The 18,563-nt window shown below is 48.4% G+C and overlaps 3 protein-coding genes across 3 annotated transcripts; 1 reads left to right on the top strand and 2 right to left on the bottom strand.

The window, feature by feature from the left end:
- Window positions 1-3,002: 3,002 nt before the first annotated feature.
- Window positions 3,003-8,075, bottom strand: BBBOND_0003700 (hypothetical protein, conserved; the record flags this gene model as incomplete). The annotated part of the gene is made up of 1 exon (XM_012915204.1): window positions 3,003-8,075. One exon carries the CDS (start codon window positions 8,073-8,075, stop codon window positions 3,003-3,005), a length of 5,073 nt encoding a protein of 1,690 aa, XP_012770658.1.
- A 2,767-nt stretch (window positions 8,076-10,842) lies between these two features.
- On the top strand, window positions 10,843-11,502 carry BBBOND_0003690 (hypothetical protein, conserved; the record flags this gene model as incomplete). The annotated part of the gene is made up of 1 exon (XM_012915203.1): window positions 10,843-11,502. The coding sequence occupies one exon, from the start codon at window positions 10,843-10,845 to the stop codon at window positions 11,500-11,502; it is 660 nt and encodes a 219-aa protein (XP_012770657.1).
- An 824-nt stretch (window positions 11,503-12,326) lies between these two features.
- BBBOND_0003680 (hypothetical protein, conserved) lies at window positions 12,327-17,522 on the bottom strand (the record flags this gene model as incomplete). The annotated part of the gene is made up of 1 exon (XM_012915202.1): window positions 12,327-17,522. One exon carries the CDS (start codon window positions 17,520-17,522, stop codon window positions 12,327-12,329), a length of 5,196 nt encoding a protein of 1,731 aa, XP_012770656.1.
- Between the last annotated feature and the right edge of the window lie 1,041 nt (window positions 17,523-18,563).

Here is an 18,563-nt window from a genome sequence, read left to right as displayed (position 1 = left end):
AGAATAGCTTGATTCGTTTGTAGGGTGGATAGAGGAGCGATGTAGAGTGCGTTAGGGCAGCGATGTAGAGTGGGTTAGGGAGCGATGTAGAGTGGGTTAGGGAGCGATGTAGAGTGGATAAAGGGGCGATGTGGAGTGGGTTAGGGAGCGATGTAGAGTGGGTTAGGGAGCGATGTAGAGTGGATAAGGGAGCGATGTAGAGTGGTTAAAGGGGCGATGTAGAGTGGTTAAAGGGGCGATGTAGAGTGGGTTAGGTAGCGATGTGGAGTGGGTTAAGGAGCGATGTAGAGTGGATTAAGGGGCGATGTAAGGTGGGTTAAGGGGCGATGTAGAGTGGATAAAGGAGCGATGTAGAGTGGGTTAAGGGGCGATGTAGAGTGAGTTAGGGAGCGATGTAGAGTGGGTTAAGGGGCGATGTAGAGTGGATAAAGGGGCGATGTAGAGTGGATAAGGAGCGATGTGGAGTGGATTAGGGAGCGATGTGGAGTGGGTCAGGGAGCGATGTAGAGTGAGTAAAGGGGCGATGTAGAGTGGATAAGGAGCGATGTGGAGTGGATTAGGGAGCGATGTGGAGTGGGTTAGGGAGCGATGTGGAGTGGATAAAGGGGCGATGTAGGGTGGATAGAGGAGCGATGTAGAGTGCGTTAGGGAGCGATGTAGAGTGGGTAAGGGAGCGATGTAGAGTGGGTTAGGGAGCGATGTGGAGTGGATTAGGGAGCGATGTAGAGTGTAAAAGGAGCGATGTGGAGTGGAGTAAGGGAGGGATTTAGAGTGGATAAGGGAGCGATGTAGAGTGGATAAAGGGGCGATGTAGAGTGTCTAAGGGGCGATGAAGAGTGGGTTAGGGAGCGATGTAAAGTGATTTAAGGGGCGATGTAGAGTGGATAAGGGGCGATGTAGAGTGGATAAAGGAGCGATGTAGAGTGGGTTAAGGAGCGATGTAGAGTGGATAGAGGGGCGATGTGGAGTGGATAAGGGGCGATGTAGAGTGGATTAGGGAGCGATGTAGAGTGGGTTAGGGAGCGATGTGGAGTGGTTAAGGGGCGATGTAGAGTGGATAAAGGAGCGATGTAGAGTGGATAGAGGAGCGATGTAGAGTGGGTTAAGGAGCGATGTGGAGTGGGTAAAGGGGCGATGTAGAGTGTGTTAAGGAGCGATGTAGAGTGGATAAAGGGGCGATGTAGAGTGGATAAGGAGCGATGTAGAGTGGGTAAAGGGGCGATGTGGAGTGGATAAAGGGGCGATGTAGAGTGGATAAAGGGGCGATGTAGAGTGGATAAAGGGGCGATGTAGAGTGGGTTAAGGGGCGATGTAGAGTGGATTAGGGAGCGATGTAGAGTGGGTTAAGGGGCGATGTAGAGTGGGTAAAGGGGCGATGTAGAGTGGATAAAGGAGCGATGTGGAGTGGTTAAGGGACCAATTTAGAGTGGTTTAGGGACCGATTTGAAGTGGTTAAAGGGGCGATTTGGATTGGTTTAGGGACCAATTTAATGTGGTTAAGGGGCGATGTAGAGTGGGTTAAGGGGCGATGTAGAGTGGGTTAAGGGGCGATGTAGAGTGGGTTAAGGGGCGATGTAGAGTGGGTTAAGGGGCGATGTAGAGTGGATAAAGGGGCGATGTAGAGTGGATAAAGGGGCGATGTAGAGTGGATAAAGGGGCGATGTAGAGTGGGTTAAGGAGCGATGTAGAGTGGGTTAAGGAGCGATGTGGAGTGGATTAGGGAGCGATGTGGAGTGGATAAGGGAGCGATGTAGAGTGGGTTAGGGAGCGATGTAGAGTGGGTTAGGGGGCGATGTAAAGTGGGTAATAATCACTACTCTGGTCACCATGTCATCGCTGCCGTGACCGTGTCATCGCTGCCGTGTCCATGTCATCGCTGCTGTGACCATGTCATCGCTGCCGTAACCATGTCATCGCTGCTGTGTCCATGTCATCGCTGCCGTAACCATGTCATCGCTGCCGTGACCATGTCATCGCTGCCGTGACCATGTCATCGCTGCCGTGACCATGTCATCGCTGCCGTAACCATGTCATCGCTGCCGTAACAATGTCATCGCTGCCGTGACCAAGACATCGCTGCCGTAACCATGTCATCGCTGCCGTAACCATGTCATCGCTGCCGTGACCATGTCATCGCTGCCGTGACCATGTCATCGCTGCCGTAACCACATCATCGCTACTGTGACCATGTCATCGCTGCCGTGACCATGTCATCGCTGCCGTGACCGTGTCATCGCTGCTGTGTCCATGTCATCGCTGCCGTAACCATCAACTGTCATCGCTGCCGTAACCATCAACTGTAATCGCTGCCGTGACAATGTCATCGCTGTTGTAACCATGTCATCGCTGCCGTGTCCATGTCATCGCTGCCGTGACCATGTCATCGCCGCGGTAACCATGTCATCGCTGCCGTGACCATGTCATCGCTGCTGTGTCCATGTCATCGCTGCCGTGACCATGTCATCGCTGCTGTGACCATGTTATCGCTGCCGTGTTGATGTCATCGCTGCCGTGACCATGTCATCGCTGCCGTAACCATGTCATCGCTGCTGTGTCCATGTCATCGCTGCCGTAACCATGTCATCGCTGCCGTGACCATGTCATCGCTGCCGTAACCATGTCATCGCTGCCGTGTCCATGTCATCGCTGCCGTAACCATGTCATCGCTACCGTGACCATGTCATCGCTACCGTGACCATGTCATCGCTGCCGTGACATCAACTTGGTCAGCACGTTTGTCAGCACTTTGGTCAGCACTTTGGTCAGCACCTTGGTCAGCACTTTGGTCAGGTGGTTGGTCAGCACATTGGTCAGCACTTTGGTCAGGTGGTTGGTCAGCACATTGGTCAGCACTTTGGTCAGCATCTTGATAAGCACTTTAGTTAACTACTACACAATCACATACAACGATTAGTGAGTGATACAATAGATTAGACAACAATTCATAAGTTAGGTGAGTAGGTGATGCTAAGTGAGTGTAGAAGGTAAACACGTGAGTACGATTATGGTTGCAGATAAAACACTCTGTTAAGCTTGTTAACACGCGCAGCCGCAAGTAGCGATTGAGCAGCGATGCGATGACTCGAGGGACTATGTAGATGCGATTTGATGTGTAGCAGGTCGAGGCGGATGACCATGATGTGGATGAGGTAGAGGACAGAGAGGAGCCAGAGGGCGACGTTGAGCCAGATGAAGGGGGCGCGGATTTTGAACAGCAGTTCGTCACACTGCTTGAACAACGCGACGAAGTATTTGGAGTCCATAACTCTCTTCAACAGTACGCCAAATTTCGTACATGTTCTTGCGTTAGTTTTTTCATTTAACGCAGCCGCATCACCGAATGCGAATCCACATTTGTAAAGCGTGGCTGAAACACCTTTGCATGATACCAGAGAGTTACACTGACAAGGGTTGTCAAAACTGCCATGGTGGCCCGGCCTGCATCCATCTCCACGCTGGCATCTACGGCATCCCCAGTCCCTGCAGAAAATCTGTTGATATTCTGTAAACAGCGATTTAAGGTAATCGTGAAACGTCCACGGGAGGTATGTCGCCCATGACAGGTAGAGACCAGCGTGTTTGGGAGCAAGCAATGAATATGAGTCACCGCTCAAGGATTGAAGGTACGGGCCACATGGATGACTTGTACATGACTGCGTCATCGAGAGACTGCGCAAGTCGGCCGATATAGGATTATGATTACGATCTTCATGCGCGTCCCGGGTGCTGCCGTACGCATCACGCAGGGCATCGGTGAAGTCACTGCGTTGGTCATGTAGGTTTATCGTGGCCTTAGCGATGGATGCTGAAAATGCATCTTGTATTACATGTGTCTTTGAATTCGACACACCACTATGCCAGCCATTAGTAAGAGATAGCGCGAAGCTGAGATGCTCCGGTAGATTGGACGGCGGCTTGGGAAACAAGCAGGACAACGATGAAGTCAGCTTGTTACCTAGCAATTTGGTCAGCACTTCACATAGCTCTTTGCCCATCCGTGTACTTCCGGAGTAGCCTCTAAATCCGAGAGGGGTGATACAGGGCATTCCGGGCAGGCCCTTGGGACAGTTGCTGCATACCGATTTGCAGCCGATTGATGTAACGTGGTGAGGTAGGTGGCCGGGTAACGTATCACTAAGGTACGACATAAGTGGCGATGTGGGCCTGCAAATCGATCCCTCGTTGGCGTGCTCCTTGCAGGGTTGCCTAGATGACATGATATCCCTGCCGTACTGACATTCGCGCCAACCGGAACATTGCGAATCTAGGCTGCACTGCTGCAACAAATACTTAAGCGGAGGGATAACTCTACGGGTGACCTCGAGCAACATCTGTAGGCAATCGTCTCCCGCGCTAGGGTAATACAAATTTGCGGTGTTGGTGCAGAAGTCAATGCCGTACGTCGCAAACGCGTCTCCGTGACCGACAACTTTGCAGAGGATATCGTACGATGCGGAACACGTGTCAACCACCGCTTGTCGTAAAGCGTCATAAGTTATGTTCGCTGGGTAAGCTTCTATGGATGCGACGCTGATATCCGTTGCGGAGGGGCCGTCGCCGGCATTCGCTTTTTTAGGGTCAACGAATAAGTCAGTGAGAGTCACATCAAGCATAGTTGGGTACACGGCATTATACGTGAGTCCGGAGCACCATACAAGCATTTCGTATACATTACAGGGTTGTCGTGGTTTGCGGCGAATTGGGATGTGGCACACTTCACTGTACTTCTCGACATGATGCAGAAGGCAACTAAGGAGGTCAAATAGATTGAAGTGATCGGGCTTCTTGCTCTCATTCGATTCACACTTACTGAGATGTTTGATTAACGCTGGCTCCGCAACCCCCTGGTCTAGAAGCCTCTCGTAGACGGATTTACCGGTGAAGTGGTACGACGGGTATTTCAGCTCGCCAGTCTTTGAATCTTCATTTTTGGCCACCTGGAATCCGCAGCGCTTGAAGAATTTACCAAGCGGATTTTCTTCGCGTTTCTCATTTTCGTACAGCCTCTGGTCACTCCAGCGACCACCGGTGATACACTCTTTACGCAGTCGATCAATGTCCTCTTGCAGCGTGAAGATGATGGTGAACAGCAGTTTGGCGCAGTTTCGTTGCTCAGTGGCATCGGTCCAATCCAAGACTCTGCCGGAGTACCGATTAATGTACGCCTTGTCGAGCTCGGTGAGCAGCGCACGGATGCCCTCTTTGAGACACTGTGACAGCGCAGTCGTGGGTTCGCCGAATGTCGATGGGTTGAAAGTTTTGAATGTATTCTTCAGTTCATGCAGGTTTTCTTCGAACTTATAGTTGAAGTGCTTCGATGCGTTGAGGCCGTCCAGTAATTTGGTAAGAGCGTCATGTGACGGTTTGATCTTCCTAAAGTCGGATGTGAAATCTGTCTGCGTTTTAACTTCGCGGACAAATGTTCTGTATGCATCAATGAACATATTTGCAGCTCGGCTGACAGGCGATAGTGTGCCTGGAGAGGATGTTTTGGGAATGTTCGCAATGTCCTCGAGCCGATTGTTATACTTGACGAAATGCGATTCCATCTTTGTCATAAAACCTTTCATACCAATAATCAAATCCTTATCAATGGGTTCAAGTAGAGATTGGAATTCCTTCTTCACCCTTTCGGCAAACGATGTGAACAACTCTTTGATAGCGCAAACATACTGCTTGCGGGCAAATGTGGTGAGTGTAGTTTCGGCGTTTTTGATGTCCCCGTGTACCTCTTCTTTGAGCGCTTTGGCGACGTCTGTTTCGGCTTTTGTGAGGAATGCAACTAAATCTTTAGTTTTCGCAATAGGGCCAGTATGCAGTTCATTTTGCAGGTCGCTGAGGTCCTGCTTGATTTTGTTGATGCTGTTTTTCGCGGCGTGAGGTCCTTCACTCAACTCCGCAAAATACACTTTTTTCAATTCATTAAGTTTGCTCTGTAGACCATCCCGATAGCTTCCGGGCCCCGCTAATTTAATAATCTCATTGCACAGTTGGTTGAGTTTGGTGGTAACTTCAGTGACTTTTTCCGTAGCTTTAGTATTGAAGTCGTCGATGGATGACAAGTTGGCTGTCGTTTGCGTTTTCATATCTTCTATCGCGTCGTCTAAATGATCCTTTCTGCACTTTCCTCGGCTGCCTCTGCTGAAAGAATTCGTAAAGTGCGCAAGGGACACACTACCGCGGTTATCCAAAGGCAACTGTTCTTCTAAAATTCCCGTCATGGCTTCGACCGCTTCGTCGACTTCTTCGGCATAGTTGGGTCCGTTATTGGGTAGGCCGCTATTATTTCTCCCAATCGCCATATTGATATTTCTATGTAGGTCACTTGCCGCAGCGAACTCACTGCCCACGTTAGCGAAATGGCATTCGTCAATAAGCTTACCAATTTTTTGAGCAGCGCCTTGTGCACGGCCGATGAGCTGGTGGAGGATGCTGTTAACAGCGTTCTGAAGATCTTCTTGTTCATGGCTTACTCCGACAGATGAGTGCTGAAGTTCGTCATCATTTCCATACTCTTTTTCTATATCACGTATTATTGATGTTACTTCAATAGTTTTGAATCTTATAGCGTTTGTCAGCTGTGTTGCTAAAGAAGAAAGAAAGTTCTTAATGCTATTTAAATTAACACTGACCTCACGGGAATTGGAATGGTTGAGCGTATCAATTCCGGCAATAACAGATTTGAGCCTCACGTCAAGAACTTTTCTAACATGCCTTTTGACATTTACTTTTACGGTAGTTTGTCCATGAGCGCGAAAATAAGAACCAATGTTAGTTTGAGCATACTGTGTTAGAGCCGCATCTACAATTCCCTGGGATTCCAAAATGTCATTCATCCATTCCTTCAAAACCAATTCTTCGAACGTCTTATTTGTAAATTTCGTTGCATACTCCTGCAATGCAGTGACGATCCATTGCAGTCCATTACCAGCGCCTTCTTCTCCTTTGATATCTTTAATTTGTGCTTCAATTGCTTCGATAACCTTTGCGATTTTCTTATCTCCTGCTTGTATTTCGCTGTCTAATCTCCCTTCTTTAACAATATTGCACAGCTTTCCTATCTCATTCTTGACTGCAGTGACTTTAGCCTTAATCGCTTCCCTCACCGTAACCAAATCATCCTTTAGCCCAGTCTCCAACTTAGTAATTTTGTCCTTTGCAATATCCACCCAACCGGAGATATGTTCTGTAACCGCCTTTCCAGCATTGTAAAGCCCTCCAGCATATATGTTAATAAAATTTGTTACTTCTTCAATTTTCTTAGGGAATTTATTTGGGTCATCCCACTTAACCTCCTTCAATACCTCATCAACTTTCTTCAACGATTCCTTGATAACATTATCGGCCTTGGCAATCCAATTCTGCAACGTGTCAATGTGCTGTAGCAGCTCACTGTTTATTTTGGTAAGTTCATTCAATATGACGTTAACCATCTCCTTGACCCGTCTAACAAACGCCTGAATCTGCGCATCAATTTTGCAATCTACGTCCGACGTCAACGTACTAAGTGTAGCGCTTATTTTCTTTTTTGTCTCCTCAAGCGCCTTACTCTCCTTATCCGCCACCTGCTCTAGCCGCTTAATCTCATGGGCCACGTTACTGACGCCGTGTTTCACTCTAAGCTGCAACGAGGAATTTAAGTAGTGAATTGCAATTTTCATGTCTGTTTTTTCAATTTTAGTAGTGAAATTATATGCGTTATTAAACGTGTTATTGAATGTTTTTATCTCGTCTCGAAACATGTTCTTAATCTGCTTCTCCGCCGCCTTGACTTGTTCGACATTCTCATAATCTGTTTCCTGCGACAGTATATTTTGTACCTTGTCTTTAAATGCATCACCCACCTGATTTAACAAGTCTTCAATGGGCTTCTTAACTTTCTCATTGGACTCTCTCACTTCTATGTTGTACCTCTCGATCCCCTGAGTCAGAATGGGAAGAAGCTTAGTGAAACCATCGTGACCTGAGCAAAGATGTTTCTTTATTTCATTACTTACCGAATTTAATGTGTTTTTACCGGCATTGTATGTCTGAGTGTTTTTCACCGCACCAAGCACACCACTCAAAAATCCCATCACCCCGTCACCAAGCCTATCAAGGTCAGAGTACACAATGCCCTGGCCAGTGTAGCCTTTGGAAGTCTTATCGTAACCAAGAAAGGTCTCAAGACCGTCACATAAATTAACAAGGATATTTTCATTATTAGTTTTAGCAAGTGATTCAGTGAATTTCTTAAGCTTATTAGTAAGATCTTCAAGTTGTTTCTCACGCTCAGTAATTTCATCATACGCTTTTTTCTGGGAATCGGAACGCTTAGATTCATGTGATTCAACACATTTTTGTTTAGCATCTTTAAAATGTTTAGAAGAAAAACCATTTGAATTTTCTCCAGATTTTCCAGGTTTTTCAAGTTCATCAATTTTCCTCTGGTAGTACTGGCAAGTGGACTCATTTCCCTTGTATTTAACAGGGCATTCAAGTTTATTTTTTTCGGCTTGGAGGGACTTAGTAGCCTTCTCAATAGCCTCCTCAATCAACTTTTTCAAAGCTTGAGACAACTTGGTAAGACCATCACTGCCACCATTCCCATGCCTAACCTGGATCAACCAGTCTATGGACTCAGTCAGAAGGTAAGGGAAGGGTGACAAGGCACAAGTTATTATTGTGGTTTAAAGAGGTCATAGCGGTAATATGGCGAGGTAATTGGAGGGATGTAGAGTGGGTAAAGGGGCGATGTAGAGTAAGTTAGGGAGCGATGTAGAGTGGGTAAAGGAGCGATGTAGAGTGGGTTAAGGGGCGATGTGGAGTGGATAAAGGGGCGATGTGGAGTGGGTTAGGGAGCGATGTAGAGTGGGTTAGAGAGCGATGTAGAGTGGATAAAGGGGCGATGTAGAGTGGATAAGCGGCGATGTAGAGTGGATAAAGGGGCGATGTAGAGTGCGTTAAGGGGCGATGTGGAGTGGGTAAAGGAGCGATGTAGAGTGGGTAAAGGGGCGATGTAGAGTGGATAAAGGGGCGATGTAGAGTGGGTAGAGGAGCGATGTAGAGTGGGTTAAGGAGCGATGTGGAGTGGGTAAGGGGCGATGTAGAGTGGGTAAAGGAGCGATGTAGAGTGGGTTAAGGAGCGATGTGGAGTGGGTAAGGGGCGATGTAGAGTGGGTTAGGGAGCGATGTGGAGTGGATTAAGGGGCGATGTAGAGTGGATTAGGGAGCGATGTAGAGTGGGTTAAGGGGCGATGTGGAGCGGGTTAAGGAGCGATGCAGAGTGGGTTAAGGGGCGATGTAGAGTGGATAAAGGGGCGATGTGGAGTGGGTTAAGGGGCGATGTAGAGTGTATAAGGAGCGATGTAGAGTGGATAATAATCACCACTTAGGTCATGTCATCGCTGCCGTGACCATGTCGTCGCTGCCGTGACCATGTCGTCGCTGCCGTGACCATGTCATCGCTGCCGTGACCGTGTCATCGCTGCCGTGTCCATGTCATCGCTGCCGTGACCATGTCATCGCTGCCGTGACCATGTCATCGCTGCCGTAACCATGTCATCGCTGCCGTGTCCATGACATCACTGCCGTGTCCATGTCATCGCTGCCGTGACCATGTCATCGCTGCCGTGACCATCAACTTGTTTAGCACTTTGGTCATGTCATTGGTCAGCACTTTGGTCATGGCATTGGTCAGCACATTGGTCGTGGCTTTGGTCATCACTTTGGTCAACACGTTGGTCAGCACCTTGGTCAGCACCTTGGTCGTGGCATTGGTCAGCACCTTGGTCAGGTGCTTGGTCACCACTTTGATCATGGCATTGGTCAACACTTTGGTCATGGCATTGGTCATGGCATTGGTCACCACCTTGGTCAACACATTGATCAGCACTTTGGTCATGGCATTGGTCAGCACCTTGGTCAGCACATTGGTCATGACATTGGTCAGGTGGTAGGTCACCTCACTGCTGATGTGATTAGTCATAAACGCACGCATTATATTGTCTAGACATTAGATGTCAGTTGGCAGTTAAGTTATTCTGCTTAGCTGCGCAGTAGATACCGCACCCTGTGGAACGGCCGGATGCGGAAGTAGATCATGGCGCAGATGACGAGGATGATGACGGCGACGGCGGCGATGATGTAAGGGAAGGACGTTGGGGGAAGATGTCACCTCACTGCTCATGTGCTTGATCATAAACGCGCTCATTACTGTCTATAACATTAGATGTTAGTTGGCAGTTAGGAGATCAGTGGGATTTGGATTACGATGTTTGCGCTAACAAATTGCTGCGATCAGCTGTAAAACGCGATGCAGAAGGGTATCTTGCGTACGAGGAAATCGCGGATGTTGCGGCCCACCGGGAAGCGGAAGATGCACAGGTCGAGCAGGATGATGGCGACAATGATGGCAACGATGACGGCGGCGATGGCTTGGGGGTCAGGGGAAAAAGGTGTGGAGTCTTCTTCAGTAGGGTCTTCGATGGAATCTTCATTACCGCTGGTACGACGTAGTGCACTGTTCTCGGACAGATCACCGGAGGAATCAGGGGGAGGCGGTGGAGGTGGAGGCTGTGGAACGGGGGCACTGCACTCGTCAGGCCGCTCTCTACATTTCCGTTGACAACAGTCACATTTACATTGTAACTCGTTGCCTGCACATTTGGTTATACAATCGAAGGTTTTGCAATTGTAACTTGGATCCTTGTTATTTTGCCGCTTCCAGGTATATGCAAAACACTCATAACAACGGGATAAACTATCCGTATTACATTCTTTGCAACACCAGGGACAGCAGTTACAAACCTGCATATATTTACACTTTTTGTTACACCTAGTGCATGGTTTCCCTGGCCAATAATGAGTCATCTTCCCGCTCTGCTCCCAGTCCCCTCAACCTGCAAACATATCAGTCACCTAAGCACAACTCACCTACAAAAACACGTACCACTGCCGCTCCCAGTCCCCTCACCCTGCGAACATATCAATCACCTAGCAACGCACTCACCGACTGCAACACGTACCACTGCCGCTCCCAGTCCCCTCAACCTGCAAACATATCAGTCACCTATGCAAGCACTCACAAACTGCAACACGTACACTGCCGCTCCCAGTCCCCTCAGCCTGCAGACATATCAATCACTCAAGCAACGCACTCACCAACTGCAACACGTACCACTGCCGCGCCCAGTCCCCTCAACCTGCGAACATGTCAATCACTCAAGCAGCACTCACCAACTGCAACACTACCACTGCCGCTCCCAGTCCCCTCAGCCTGCAAACATATCAATCACTCAAGCTGCACTCACCAACTGCAACACTACCACTGCCGCTCCCAGTCCCCTCAACCTGCAAACATATCAATCACCTAGCAACGCACTCACCAACTGCAACACGTACCACTGCCACTCCCAGTCCCCTCAACCTGCGAACATATCAATCACTCATGCAACGCACTCACCAACTGCAACACGTACCACTGCCGCTACCAGTCCCCTCAGCCTGCAAACATATCAATAACCTAAGCAGCACTCACCAACTGCAACATGACTTACTTAACCCTCACCCCTGTGTCCCCCCAGCCCAGGCCACCGACACCCACGCTGCCCGGGATACCACAGCTGCCCTGACGCGACGCATGTGATCAGCACCAACTGTCACTCTAAATTATTAAATATTCGCAAAGCCATTAAAATTGCAGCGACCCGTGCGCTCAACTCCCACAGTGCAGCAGCACCGTGCTACGAGCTGCGGTATCGGCGCTATGCTGGCTGAGTGTGTCGGCTACGTGCCTAAATGTGATATTAACGATCGCTACATCGCTGCCTATAAATGCTACTTAACCAGGCCAACGCGGATTACGCCACCCTGCCAGTGACTCGCAACACACGACTTAGGACACCCGCCGCGGCCCTCACGACCGCCTACGTTAGCGACCAATCACCCAGCCTCACGTGACACTGACTCAATGGGCAACGCGGACACCTCTCACAGTCAACGCACAGCTCAACGCAACAACCAAATAACGGTTCATTTGCCAGCTTACCACTTTGCCTGGTTGCCAGCTTACCACCTTGCCTGGTTGCCAGCTTAGCACTTTGCCTGGTTGCTAGCTTAGCACTTAGCCTGGTTGCTAGGTTAGCACTTTACCTGGGTGCCAGCTTAGCACTTAGCCTGGTTGCTAGGTTAGCACGTTGCTTGGTCGTTCAGTCATAACCTACGTTAGGTGTGATTTAGTTCACAGGTTGCCGCTAGAGTAATTCGAGACATTAAACTACGTTTGTTATTTAGGCGAGTAGGTGAGATATTACGTGAGTTGATGTGAATTACAAACGTGAATACAATTACGGTTGTAGATACGATATCTTGGCAAGCCTTCCGACTTGCGCTGCCGCCAACAATGATTGAGCAGTTATCCTGTGCGATGACGGTATCCTCAGGTGTGACCTGATGTGGAGCACATCCAGCCTGCCAACCATTACGCAGATGAGGTAGAAGAGGGATAGTGACCAGAGCGCCACGGTCATCCACAGGAACGGTGAGCGGATGGTGAACATGAAATTATCAATGGCTTTGAATAACTGCACAAGATGTGAGTCCTTCTCAAATGACTCCGCGAATACTGTACAGAAATCTCTGCACGTGCGTTTTTTCTCAATGCCTGCACTTCCGTTCAGCCTCTCTGGATCGCCGAGAACGAAGCCGTACTTCGCCAATGTCGGCAGCGTGGAATTGCACTTTACAATGGATTTGCATTTGGGATCGTGATATCGTGGTGGATCATGTTTGGATGTAGTTCTACAATCTTTGATGCACGCCTTTTCATGGCAATTCGATCCCCTGGAACCGCATTTGGAATTGCACTCATCATACAGTTTCTTCAGCAGATCGTAGAACGATGCCGTCAGATAGACAATCCAGGACAGATACTTATCGGCGTGTTCTGACGAGAACGTCTCGTAGATGGTGTGACTGATGGGACGCAGATAAGGACCGCATACGATGGCTTCCCTTGATAAGCATACGAGACTGCCCAGGCTACCATCGGAGTGGCCCTTCTTCAATGCCGAGTGACTAGGGGTAAATAAGTGGTAGACGTTCAGCTCATTATACTGACGTCCGAAATTAGCTGCTTTAACTTTCTCCTCAAATGCCTCTTTCTTGTGTTTGTTACCGTGCATACCCCAGCGATCGGTGAGGTGATGGTAGAAGCTGAACATGTCCGCCAGCGTTTTCGGCGCACTAGGCAAAAGGCAGTTGAGGTAACTGCACAGCCTTGTGAGAGGGGAGTTAGGACGGCCACAGAAATCGTAAAGCACCTCGCATATATTCCGGCCTATCATCGTATGCGACGCGATGGCACTGATGTCAGCGAAGCCCATCGGAGTTCTGCACGGCATACCAGGTGAATTACCACACGTGCTACATGACAGACTCGATCCCCTAGCTATCACCGAATGCGGCAGGTGGCCCTTCAAACCGTCCTCCAAGAACGATTGCAGTGGCGACGTGACGCCGCAGTTGGGATATTGCCCACCCGTTTGGTTGCCACTTTGGTCGTGCCTTTGGTCGCAGTCTTGCTTAGGGCATTGCTTCGTGTTGCACTGCCAGCCGGACCCACCGATGTACCTGCCGTAGTGGCACTCCCTCCAGCCGCTGAGCTGAGTTGTAAGTTGACACTGCTGCATCAGGAAGTACAGCTGGTGGTAGAGGCGCTTGAGCAGGTCGAACAACGTACACAGCAGCTGAATCATGCTGGTAGGGTAATCTAATTTCAGCGAGTTGCTGGAGAAATCACAGGCGTAAATTCCGTCCTTGTGACCGTGGCCTAGGATAGCGGTGAGGACGGCGTGGGAGTCAGATGAGACCTTGTACAGATATTCGTTAACGTCAGTGTGATGGAAGCGAGATGGGTGCGCATCGAAAGGCTGCAGCTTCTTTGAACCTGGATTCAGCTTGTCCTCCTTCATGAACTCAGACTCAATGTGCTTCATCAGTTTGCCGTACACGGGGTTGAACTGCAGACCGTTGCACCAGACGAGAATTTCGTAAACGGAGCACGGAGCCCTGGGTTTGTCAACACGGGTAAGGTGGCAGACTCTGAAGTACGTCTTTAAGAAATCATAGAGTTTTCGGATGAGACCACTTTCCTCCGCGATGGTTACATCAAGCTCGTCCGACCCGGATGTCGATTGAGGAATGTCGGTGACGGGAGATGACAGATGACTGAACAAATTATGCGTTTTATTGTTTAGGTGTTTGAGAATGCTGCTACCATTGAAGTCTTGTCTGTGATTCAGCTCGCCGTGCTCAGCGTTCTCAGGACGACGGACGTCATACCCGTTGTCGCGGAAGAAGAGAGCGTGGAGGCTTGAGGTGCCGTCAGCTGGGTGATAGATTTTGTGGCCATCCCAACCGCTGTATTCAAGTCTATTCTTGAGTTCAGTTAGAGCGTCGTATAAGATGGGCGTGATGGTCCAACAGATTTTGGCGTAGTTTCTACTTTCCGCCTCGGTGAGTTTCTCCCATTCGATGGTCCTCAAAGAATACGTTGAAACGTATGCCTTCTTGAGCTCTTTGACGAGAGGGGTGAAGCCAGCTTTAAGAGCATTGAGGAGTGAGGGGCACTTGGCTTCGCCGTAGGTAGCGGGCTTGAAGGAGGTGATGGCATTATTGAGGGCATCGAGGTTTTTGGTGAAGACATGATCGAAGTGTTGTGAACCGACAAGTTCTCCAAACAACTTAGCTAGCGCCTCACGCGTTGGCTGAATTTTCTCAAAGTCCGTCGTAAAGTCCTGCTGTTTATGCAAATCATGCAGAAATCTGTTGACGCTACCGAAGAATTTGGAAGCAGCCTGGCTTAGCAGGGACTCCTTTTGAGGTGTGAACTTAGGGTTCATGTCTCTAATACCTCTAATTGACTTTTCGTTAGTAATGAAATCCCGTTCAAATGCCGTCATAAAACCTTTGAAACCAAGGGTTAAGTCACGTGAAATGTCTCTCGGCAAAAGTTCGAGTTCCTTTTGGACCTTTCGAGAGAATGCCGTCAGCAGCTCTTTCAGTGACTCAATGTACTGCTTCTGCGCGTGGATGTTTAGAGCGTTCCTAGCAATCTTAACCTCCTGTTGAACTTGGTTGTCAAGCAACGTGATGGTGGCGTCTCGAGTTGGAATCATGCCGTTCAAGACATCCGTGGTAGTTTTAATCAGACCAGTCTCCAAACTCTTCTGCAGATCGGTGAGATCTTGCTTGATTTTGTATATACTACCTCTGAGATTTGATGTTTCGCTAAAATACGTATTCTTCAAAAGTCTTAGGTTGTCTCGGGCGTGGCCTCCAACCTCTCTGATGGTCGTGCACAGGGATTCCAGGTCGTCGGTTATTTTTTTGAATGGATCGTTAAAGGTTTCAGCGTTTATCTCATCTGTGCCACCGGTGAGGGTTTTTTCAGGTTCGATCATTTTTAAAATAGCTTTAATTTCATCCCTAATGTTCTTGATCGCTTTAGGAAGGGTTCCATCTAGGTTTTCTATGTCGCCGGCGGATGTGGCTATACTGTCTTCTTTAACTTGCATTTTATATTTCAAAAACCCTGCTTCACCGAGACCAGATATTTTATCGATCGAATCGCCGCCACCTGTTAACGGATCAGTCCCGATGTGCTTGGTAGTCACAGCGCTTATTGCCGAGATAGCATTGTCCACGGCTTTGACGTGGTTTTTATTCTGTGCAGCAGTATCTTTAAGTGACGTTTTGAGGTTATCGTAGAACTCATCAGCCACAGCAAACGCGTCGTCCAAGTAAGCTGCTATACTGGTCTCAGGCTTACTAGACACTTTGGGGTCGAGGGCGAATGAGTGGAGTTCTTTAGCAGCTTGCCTGACTTTTGAGTGAAGCACTAGGAGCGTTACTTCGACCGCGTATAATAGATCATTTTTTTTAGTGGCACCTTGCCTATTTCCCACAAGTACATCTTCTACTGCTCCAACAATCTCTGCAACCTTGGTATGAAGCTTCTCACCTATTCTCGTGGCAAAAACATTGCAACCACTCTGGATAGCTTCAAGGTTTTTCTGAGCGGCGCCTTTGGCTTCTCTAATTTTTTGATTAATCAGATCACCGGCCTCAGATGCCTCTTCCGTGAATTTTTTTTCTATCTGCTCCTTAAGAACTTTGATGATTTCATCTTCACGGTTTTTACCGGAGTTAAACTTCACATCTGTATTATTCTTGACATAGCCCCCAGCATACACAGTGAGATAATCCTCAAGATACCCTTTTTTCCGCGGTTCACCCCTTCTCGTAGGCTCCGTTCCCAGAATATCGTCCAACCATTTTTTTAAAACGTCACCCCAAAAATTCATTGTGAAACTCGCGCCATAACTGTTTGTTTTACTTTTCATTGCACCAATACCACTTTCGTTCCTTGGCCCTCCATGAATTTTCTTAACCTGATCCCTAAACTTTACGAATATCTCTTCCAGAGTTTTAGCAGTGTCTCCAACACTAATATATTTTCTACCGAGTTCCCCTATATTACTTTTAATCTCCTTTACCTGCCCTTCAATTGCCTGCTTCACCTTATACAGATCCTCTTTCAATTCCCCGTCCATCGTTCTTACAGCCTCAAGCGCTGTTTTCACCTCCTCGATTACTTTATTCTTCGCCTCTCTCGCAAGCGCAAACAGGTTATCGCCCGCTGACTGTAGCTTCTTGGCTTCTTCACGTATTTTCTCCGGTTTAATGCTCTTATCCTCCTTATCAAACTCTTTCAGTATGATATCCAAATGCCCTTGGACAGTAATGACGGAACTCTCCGCATCCCTGATCCACCTTTCCAGCTCACCGATGTATGTCTTCAGCTGACCATTGATATCGTTGAGCTTCTGCAAAATGACCTGAATTTTTTTCGTGAAGTGCGTGACAAGAGTATTTACTTCCTTGCAAATGTGATCGTTGACCTTGCTTTTGACGCCATCAAGAGTGGCAGTAATCTTATCCTTAGTCGCCGCCAACTTCTCTTCCTCCTTTTTCGCTAACTCGCTCAGCCGATTTTTTTCATGCACCAGCGTCTGATGGACACTCACAATTTTGTCACGCAACTTTTCGTTAAAATCATTAATTGCGTCTTTGTTGCTATTGTGGCTATTTTGGACATCTAAGTCATTAGTGAAGTTTTCAGCTTTCCGCTGACAATCTGCCAAGCTCTTCTTCACCAAGTCCTCGTTCAGTCCACTTTGCTCGGCGTCATCTGCAAGAGAATTATCAATTGAAATTTCACTTACCGTTTTGTTAAGTTGCTGCATTTCTCTACCGAAATTCTTTATTTTATTCTTAATGCTTTCATTCGACGACTTCACTTGCTTATTGTACCTGTCGACGTTCAGGCTTAATGTGGGAAACGCCTTGCAAAAACCATCGTGACCTAGATTCAAATTAGGCTCTAAATGATCATTAATTAATGTATCTATAAATTTCTTACCTGTTTCGTAAGGCTGTTTCTCGCTGACATCTTTAAGCACCTGATACAAAAATCCCATCACCCCGTCACACAGCCTGTCAAGGTCAGAGTAGACAATCCCCTGGCCAGTGTAGCCTTTGGAGGATGGATTGAAGCCGAGGAAGGTTTCGAGGCCGGTGCAGAGGTTATTAAGGATGTTAGTAGGGTCATTATTTGAGGTGTTTTTAAGGTTTTAAATTTTGTCAAATTTCTTGTCAAGCTCCCTAGGCGGCACATGGTTAGGGCAGTGGCAAGAGGTGGAAGAGGGGAAGTGAAGGGTGACAAGGCACAAGTTATTGCTATGGTTTAGAGAGGTCATAGCGGTATTATGGCGAAATAATTCAAGGGTTGTAGAGTGGATAAAGGGGCGATGTAGAGTGGGTTAAGGGGCGATGTAGAGTGGACACAGGGGCGATGTAGAGTGGATAAGGGGGCGATGTAGAGTGGGTTAAGGGGCGATGTAGAGTGGATAAAGGGGCGATGTGGAGTGGATTAGGGAGCGATGTAGAGTGGGTTAGGGAGCGATGTAGAGTGGGTGAAGGGGCGATGTAGAGTGGATAAAGGGGCGATGTAGGGTGGGTAAAGGGGCGATGTGGAGTGGATTAGGGAGCGATGTGGAGTGGATAAAGGGGCGATGTAGGGTGGATTAAGGGGCGATGTAGAGTGGATAAAGGGGCGATGTTCAGTGGATAAGGGGCGATGTAGAGTGGGTTAGGGAGCGATGTAGAGTGGATAAAGGGGCGATGTAGAGTGGGTTAAGGGGCGATGTAGAGTGGGTTAGGGAGCGATGTAGAGAGGATAAGGGGCGATGTAGAGTGGATTAGGGAGCGATGTAGAGTGGATAAGGGAGCGATGTGGAGTGGATTAGGGAGCGATGTGGAGTGGATAAAGGGGCGATGTAGGGTGGATTAAGGGGCGATGTAGAGTGGATAAAGGGGCGATGTTCAGTGGATAAGGGGCGATGTAGAGTGGGTTAGGGAGCGATGTAGAGTGGATAAAGGGGCGATGTAGAGTGGGTTAAGGGGCGATGTAGAGTGGGTTAGGGAGCGATGTAGAGAGGATAAGGGGCGATGTAGAGTGG

This window comes from Babesia bigemina, scaffold Bbigscaff_71076 (assembly GCF_000981445.1).
Source record: "Babesia bigemina genome assembly Bbig001, scaffold Bbigscaff_71076".
Taxonomy (NCBI): Eukaryota; Apicomplexa; class Aconoidasida; order Piroplasmida; family Babesiidae; genus Babesia; species Babesia bigemina.
Note: the sequence above shows the minus strand (reverse complement) of the source record. Positions and strands in the feature narration are given on the sequence as shown.